The following is an 8,197-nucleotide window of genomic DNA, read 5'->3' on the forward strand; positions in this document are numbered from 1 at the left end:
TATCTATCCGTCTGTCTGTCTATCTGTCTGTCCGTCTGTCTGGGTTATCTATCCCCCCCACCTTGTCATTCACCCTTCCCCTCTCTCTCTCTCTTCCAGGTGAGCAGTCACTCCGAGCCCTCGTCCCAGTCCCTCAGCCTCCAGCAGCAGCAGCAGCAGCAGCAGCAGCAGCCTCCTCCCCCGCCGCCGCCTCCCCCTCCTCCCCCGCCTCCCCCCCAGCCCCAGTACGGCGTGCCGGTGCCCGAGGCGCGGGACAAGGCGCTCTGCTTCACCGACTTCGAGGACCTCAGCGCCTCCTTCCGCAGCCTCTACAAGTGTGTGTTTGAGCAGTCCTTCTCCCAGCAAGGTGGGTCCCGACTCCTGTGCGTGCGTGCGTGCGTGCGTGGTTCTTACCAGAGAAACTATTTTTTTGCTGATAACCGTAATAAGCCCCATCACTTCCCCAGTAGCGGAATTATTTGCCTCCGGTGGACTGTTCAGTACACTGAGAAGCGCCAACTCCAAAGGCTCTCACTGTGTTGTATCATGTTGTTAATTGATTTATTTGTGCCCGTGGGACCAATTCCAGTGCTAATAGCAATTAGAATTGTTAATTAAAAAGGTTATTATTGTTGTTTTTATTTCATGAAGTGTATTTTTATTATTTAATATTATTATTTAACTATTTTACCTATAAAAGTCACGACATGTGGCTTTAATAAAATGGATACGGGTCAGGATCTCGCTATTGGGTTCGATTTCAATACAAGGGGTCACGATTCCATTCAATATCGACTCAATCCGATATCGTAAAGATGGCAATACGACATACAACAATATGATTATTATGTATCATGGGAATTGCTTCCGGCTTTTCAGTGTGCTAGCAGACGCACATGAAAGACATTTCACGGAACAGTCTAATACAGAAATGAAATATTGGAATTCATTTGTGTCTGTGATGGTATTTGATGCAAGCGGAAGACTGTTTGCACAACTTCCAGTATCAATATGACAACTTTCAAATCCATTCAGAAATATAAGCAATTTAATTGTGTCATGGTTGAGTATTGTTTTTTTTGTGCCCAACCTTGATGTGGGCCAGTGTCTGTATTTTGTGCGTGCGTGCCGCGCAGGCTTGAACCCGTGCAGCCGCGGCGTCGACGTGGGTGTGTGCACGTAAGGGGGAAAAAAAAAAAATGAAGCAGAAGGAAAGAAATAATAACGTAAACGTGCACGTGTAATCCTGTCAGCGTGCGCTGTCAGGCTGCTTGCACATAATTAACCGTCAAGCTTTAAGTGTACTTCCAAATGCAATCGCTGTCGACAAAATGTAACATTGTTTTGATTGCAGTGCAAGCATTTCACTGTTCACCCCCCCGCCCATCCACCACTTTCATAAACAAACAATTTATTGTTCCACATATCTGCAGTTCACGGCTTGCTCAGTCAAATGAGTAAAGGCAATTAGGAAGAAGGAGAATCCAGAAGAATTCAGAAGGAGGAGGAGGACGAGGAGGGGGGGAGGGGGTGGGAGGAGAAGGAGTGGGAGGACGAGCGGGAGGAGGAGGAGGAAGAGTGGGAGGAGGAGGAGGAAGAGGAGGAGGAGCAGGAGGAAGAGGAGGTGCAGGAGGAGGAGGAGCAGCGGGAGGATTAGGAGGAAGAGGAGGAGGAGGAGGAGGAAGAGCGGGGGGAGGAGGAGGAGGAAGGGGAGGAGCAGGAAGAGGAGGAGCAGGAGGCGGAGGAGGAGGAAGAGCGGGAGGAGGAGGAGCGGGAGGAGGAGGAGGAAGAGGAGGAGCGGGAGGAGCAGGAGGAGGAGGAGCAGCGGGAGGAGGAGGAGGAGCGGGAGGATTAGGAGGAAGAGGAGGAGGAAGAAGAGGAGGAGGAGCAGCGGGAGGAGGAGGAGGAGCGGGAGGATTAGGAGGAAGAGGAGGAGGAGGAAGAGGAGGAGGAGCAGCGGGAGGATTAGGAGGAAGAGGAGGAGGAGGAAGAGGAGGAGGAGCAGGAGGAGGAGGAGCAGCGGGAGGATTAGGAGGAAGAGGAGGAGCGGGAGGAGCAGGAGGAAGAGGAGGAGCAGGAGGAGGAGGAGGAGCAGGAGGAAGAGAAGGAGCAGGAAGAGGAGGAGCAGGAGGAGGAGCAGGAGGAAGAGGAGGAGCAGGAGGAGGAGGAGCAGCGGGAGGATTAGGAGAAAGAGGAGGAGGAGGAAGAGCGGGAGGAGGAGGAGGAAGAGGAGGAGCAGGAGGAGCAGGAAGAGGAGGAGGAAGAGGTGCAGCGGCAGGAGGAGGAGCGGGAGGATTAGGAGGAAGAGCAGGAGGAGGAAGAGGAGGAGGAGGAGAAGAAAGGAAGCGTAACAACAAGGAGCAGCACACTGGCAGTGGAGCGGTGCAGAGTGTGCCGACTGCTGTGGCTTTGATAGCAGCTAATTAGATTGCCTCGTACACTTGTGAAGCGTCTCGCTAATTGCTTCCTGAAGCTTCCGATCGGGTCACGGGGCCTCCTCCCGTTGGAGGAGCGCCCCCCCATCCCTCCATCCACCTCCTCTTCATCCACCTCCTCTTCATCCACCTCTTCTTCATCCCTGCTCTCTCACCTTGGAGTCTGACGGCCTCCGTTGATTGCTTCGGCCGCCACCCTTGACCCATCCTCCGACAAGGTCTTGTCAGTCTATCTGCGGGACTCAACCCTAAACTGAATTTGACATAATTAAATAATATGTGTGTGTGTGTGTGTGTGTGTGTGTGTGTGTGTGTGTGTGTGTGTGTTATTTGTGTCTGCGTTTGGTTTTTTTTGTGCGCGCGTGCGTGGTTCCTATATAATTAATATCAATTATTCTAAATCAATTTCAATTCCCAAGTAAGATATTTCATAAGAAAGTTTATAAGCCAAAAAAAAAAAAAGAAAAAACAAAGACAACAAACAATAACGGTTGCCCAGTTGCCTGGGTTAACCAGATTTGGGAAATTGTCAACCGTCTAGTACAATAGTAAAAGGTGTTTTACTTCTAAATTCAAGAATATTGGGCATGAAATATGAGTCAATCATTGTACATAAACCTCCATAAATGCGCTCGACAGTGGTTGACCACATTTTGGTCGTTGTCGACCACTTCATCAGGTCTGGCTGCTCCATTGTCACCTGCATTTCCTATGGGGAAATAAAAAATAAGCGCAGTGTGCATAGGAATGTATAGAAGCTTCCGCCAAGGAAAATGAGTCATTCAAGATTCAAGATTCAAGAGGTTATTTGTCACATACATATGCATACGGTCATACGGTCATATATGCAGTGAAATGTCGTGACACCCGGTGATTACACACAATAAGCTCTAAAGATAATAAAATGTTCTGGGTTCTATAATTATATAATAGAATTAACTGTCGGCGTTGTATTAGATATATATTTAAAACCTCAGACGTACTTATCTGCTCTTTCAATAATGGCAAAACAAGTGATAATATCGAAATATGGATATTATATATGTGTGTGTGTGCGTGTGCGTGTGCGTGTGTGTGTGTGTGGCATGGTCGCCGGACCACTCCTTAAAGCGTCGGGCCCTGGTCCACGCTGAGACGTAGGACTGACGAGTGACTCAGCAGTTTATTGTATTTTGGGAGGATGAGCGGCTGTGACTCATTCCAACGATGAGTCTTTTCTGTTAAAAGCCAAAAGTGTGTCCAGGACCGCACACCGCGCCGGGAGAGTGACTCAGTCGCCCTCGACAACGGATCTCCGGGAGAGATTCTCCGGGAGCCTCCACGGGTTCCTCCGCGTGTGTAAGCCGCTGAGAAAACCTTGAGGAGGAGGAAGGGGGCGATCAGGTGAACGCCTGTAGCTTGAGCGGACCGGAAAACCAACACGGCCGCGGAAGGGCCGCGGGGTGGTCCGCCGCCTCGGCTGCCCGGAGAACGTCTACCCCGCGAGCGCTGGCGTCGAACGCAAACAGTTTGGATCCGGCCGCCGCGAAAATCCAGCCTCGGTTCTGGGAAAGACCATGTCCAGCCCGCGCCTTCCCATCGGTGCCAGGATTGAAACAAGCGCGCCCTTTTTCACCGAGGTGGATGGATCCCAGGTCCAGGAAGTAAAAATCCTGTTTCCGGGTTTTTGCTCCGGCAATGTACTGATCCAGCTGGTTTCACTCTTCAAGTTGGATCTCTGGGTTGGTGCTCATTATCAAATCCACATGGTTGGATCAAAATCCCAGGGTGGAATCTTACTTCCTGGACCCGGATTTTCCACCTCTGCTTTTTCCAAAGGATTACTGCGTGGATTTGGGTCGGATTTGAGCCGGATGGACAGACCTCGCAGATTAGATCCGGGGGAAAATTCCAGCCCCCCCCCTTTTAAACCTGGCCCGTTGTGTGGATCGGCAGCGGTTCTGATACTATCTTAAGTTGACAAAAGAATCGAATTCTTGATGAAATTAGTTTCTTTCTCCCTCTGAATACAGAAACCACCGACACCACCACATCTTACCACACGTTTAGAAATAGATAGAAACAGGGAGGGGGAAAAAAGATGGATGATTGATGGATGGATATTTAATGAAAAATACCTGGGACATAATAAATAATAATAATAATAATAATAATAATAATAATAATAATTCTTCTTCTTCTTCTTCTTCTTCTTCTTCTTCTTCTTCTTCTTCTTCTTCTTCTTCTTCTTCTTCTTATTATTATTATTATTATTATTATTGTGGTTATTATTATTATTATTATTATTAATATTATTATACATTATTCAATTAATTACATTCAATTATTAAACAATACATTTATGAAATGATTGTGTCTTCCAGTTGTTTTGAAACATTCAACAGTCTATGCTCACACTTGACTTGATCACCCATAGATTTGGGTTTTGATCTTTGGGATTGGATGGTTCTTCCAGCGCTGGGGCACATTGTGATCTGCCCCCTCAGAACGGAGGGAACAGGCACGAGGCATCTACTGTATGATATCCATGATTCATGCCTTCACAGTTATCCGTCTAAAGGAGTTAATCACCCACACAACCCGGTCCGCAGCCTCCTTTCCAACAGCACTTTGCTACTTCAGACCCCTGCTATTAAGCACAATGCATTATGGGACATCCGGACTATTATCCAGCTGCATTCAACATCTGGAGAATGTTCTCGCCCTGGCTGTATGAAAGCACCGCAGACTCTATTTGCTGTTGAAAAGGCTCTTGAAAAGCCTTTTAGTTATTTGTTTATTTATTTGTTTGTTTGTTTTTGTTTATTTGTTTGTTTATTTATTTATTTATTTTTAAAGGCTTTGGTTCATTTGGTATGTGTATTTTTTTATCTGTTTTTCTCCGTAGCAAAATGAGCCAAATGAGGATTTCTAGACGGATTATAACATTTTGCAGCACTGTGTGTTGGGCAGGTTCCTACAATTTTATTGGATTTCGATGCAGTTCGATTACGTATTGATGTATTGATTTTATTCGTAATGAGAATTGCGACCAACTTTTCAGTGTGCCTGGATGGGCATGACAGAATTGTTTCAATTCTAATTCAGTGTCGTATACAAAAACATAAAAATATCGGAATATAGAAATAGATAAAGGTATTTAAAGAAATATTATTTTATTGTGTTAAAAGAAAAAGTAAAACATTATCTCATTGACCATTTTTTCATGCAAAACTATGAAATAACTTCAGTGAATCAATTAATGACTCTGGCGGACAAAAGGTTGCATAACTTCCAACCAACTTGACATTTCACTGCATATATGTATGAAAGTATGTATATGTATGTGACGAATAAACCTCTTGAATCTTGAATCGATATTACAATTTAATTTTATTGTTTTTCAACCCAGCCCTAACTTTTTACGTATGGTTTCTCCTCCGGCAGATTTGATGGGAATGCCCGGAGACTCGGGCCCGCAGGCTCGGACGGTGCTCTCCTACCAGCACTCTCCCGGGGCGGGCGGGAGCCACCACCAACACAACCACAGCCAGGCCACGCACCACGGGCACCACCCGCAGCAGCACCTCTCCCCTCACTCCGCCCACGGCCAGCACCCCGTCCGCAGCCAACATGGAGGGCAGCACCAGCAGCACGGCAGCCATTCCCAGCAGCACGCGGCGCTCTCCCACCACAGTCACCCGGGGCAGCCCTGCACCAGCACGGGTGAGACCACGGCTTCCAGCGTAGTTCCCTGCACAGCCGCCAGTGCAGCTCATTCAGATTGCGGGACGGGATTGGGTGTTCCTTCATGTCGCGAGCCTCAACCCTCCTCTTGCCAGTTTAAAGTGCTAATCCGTGAGGCTGTTTTGTTAAAAAGAAATCAACACCATATTTTTAAGCGGCCATTCAATGTTGTTGCATGATGCGCGTGCGCCCTCTACATGCTGCTGCCGTTGCTGGCGGCGGGGTCCGCCACGCGGGCGAGAGGTGAAAGGGAGCTGCTGTTAATTTGCCAGAGCAGGGTGGCCGCTTGTGGTCAGTCAAGTGTCCATATCGATGAAGATTCGCAGAAAAAGAGAAGCGCCCTCCGATGACGCGATACAAAATATTCACCCCACCCTAATTAGATAGGCGCCGCCCTGTGGTGTTGAGATGCAGTTACACTTTGATAAATGAGTGAATGGAGGGAAATCCAAATTGAGATCTCTTTAGCACGACGGCGACAGTTAATTTATCTTTATTTATTCATTATCTTTATTTATTTATCGCTACACGGTGCTCGTGCATCGATAACCTTTTGCAAGAGGAGGTACTGCAATTATTAGTATTACGATTTTTTTTCCCCGCTCGGGTGAACCGTTTCATGTGTGCATGGCAAGACCAATTCCAGTGCCAACAGCGATTACAAATGGATATGTTTTTTTCACCACCAGAAAGGCACGACATGCCGCTTTTCAAACTCATTCATTGATCCCCGGGAAGGCGGTCGGGGAAAGACGAAAGAGATCGACGCCGCTCCGGCGGAAAAAAAAATAAATAAAAGTTTTTTTCCCGTTGTGCACGGGTTCAGAAAAGGTGATGAATGAAAGGATCCGCGGAGCCACCTCCCCAGATCAAATGTCTTCCTCCCGTACGTGCGACAAAGTGCTTGCGGGGCACGAAAAGAAGAAGGGTGACAACCCCCACCCCACCCCCCCCCCCCCCCCCACCCTCAAAAAAATCGAATAATTCCGTCGCTGCGCTTTGATCCTTGCAATCAAACCAAACCACACCCCTCCCCCCTCCCTCCGTCTACATATCTGGAGGTATTTGTTGGCGGCAATAATAATATTTAAGGCGCGCGTACAGTGCTGCGTTCCAGATGACTAATTCAGACGTATTGATGCGGCGTGGCGCTCAGCGGTGACATGACATCTATTCCGCCGATGTTTCCCCCCACCCCCCAGCCCCCCCCGCCGCCCGGATTGCGAGGCCGCCGCTCAAGGTTCGCCGCTGCATGGAGCCCGTCTCATTTATTTTTACGCTCCCTCCTCCCCCTCCCCACCATAAGGTCACGGGGCCTTTGATATCGCACGGCTGGCGAGAGCGGAAACAGGAACAGACAGGCATCTCTGAAGCATCATCAAGGTTTTTTGGGGGGTTTTTTTCTACTCCTATTCCTCTTTCTTTGTTTTTGTTTTTTTTTTTGTTTTTTCCTCCCGCCCCCTCACGTATGCAAGGCAAGACACTCAGGACGGAGAAAAGGACTATTCAGGCGTTATTTATCTGGGTTAGTACCGAGGATGACTGAAAGCAATCTCCCCGTCTTTGATCCGCTGTTTCACAATGTATTGTTGTTTGAGTTCGAGGCTGTGGTGGGAGTTAAAAGCTCTCTCGCTCTCTTGCTCTCCCCCTCTCTTTCTCTCTCTCTCTCTCTCGCTCCCTCCCCCTCTCTGTCTCTCTCTCTCTCTTTCTCTCTCTCTTTCTCTCTCTCTCTCTTCTTTTTTGTTTTTTCTCTCTCTCTCTCTCTCGCTCCCTCCCCCTCTCTCGCTCTCTCTCTCTTTCCCTCTCTCTCTCTTCTTTTTTGTTTTCTCTCTCTCTCGCTCTCCCCCCCCCCCTCTCTCTTTCTCTCTCGCTCTGTCTTTTATCACAGAGCTGTGACTGGAATTGTTTCCACATGAAAATGCGCCACCTGGTGGTTGATTGCAGAGTTGCGTCCCCTACACTACACACTATATATACAGTGTATACACTGATTTGAAAAGTAAATACTGTGATGTGGTTTTTTTTTTCCTGTGTGTGTGTGTGTGTGCGTGCATGCG

General features: G+C 48.0%; 1 protein-coding gene across 1 annotated transcript in view; it reads left to right on the forward strand.

Moving 5' to 3' along the window:
- The window catches only part of LOC307241400 (forkhead box protein J3-like), a gene marked incomplete at both ends in the record, with an annotated part of 76,123 nt that overhangs the window by 60,061 nt on the left and 7,865 nt on the right, over positions 1–8,197 (forward strand). Inside the window, 2 exons of the mRNA XM_080015467.1 lie at positions 100–346; positions 5,841–6,119. Coding sequence (XP_079871593.1) covers positions 100–346; positions 5,841–6,119 — 526 coding nt within the window. The remainder of the gene's footprint in view (positions 1–99; positions 347–5,840; positions 6,120–8,197) is intronic.

This window comes from Zeus faber, assembly GCF_960531495.2.
Source record: "Zeus faber genome assembly, chromosome: 15".
In the NCBI taxonomy this organism is placed as follows: Eukaryota; Metazoa; Chordata; class Actinopteri; order Zeiformes; family Zeidae; genus Zeus; species Zeus faber.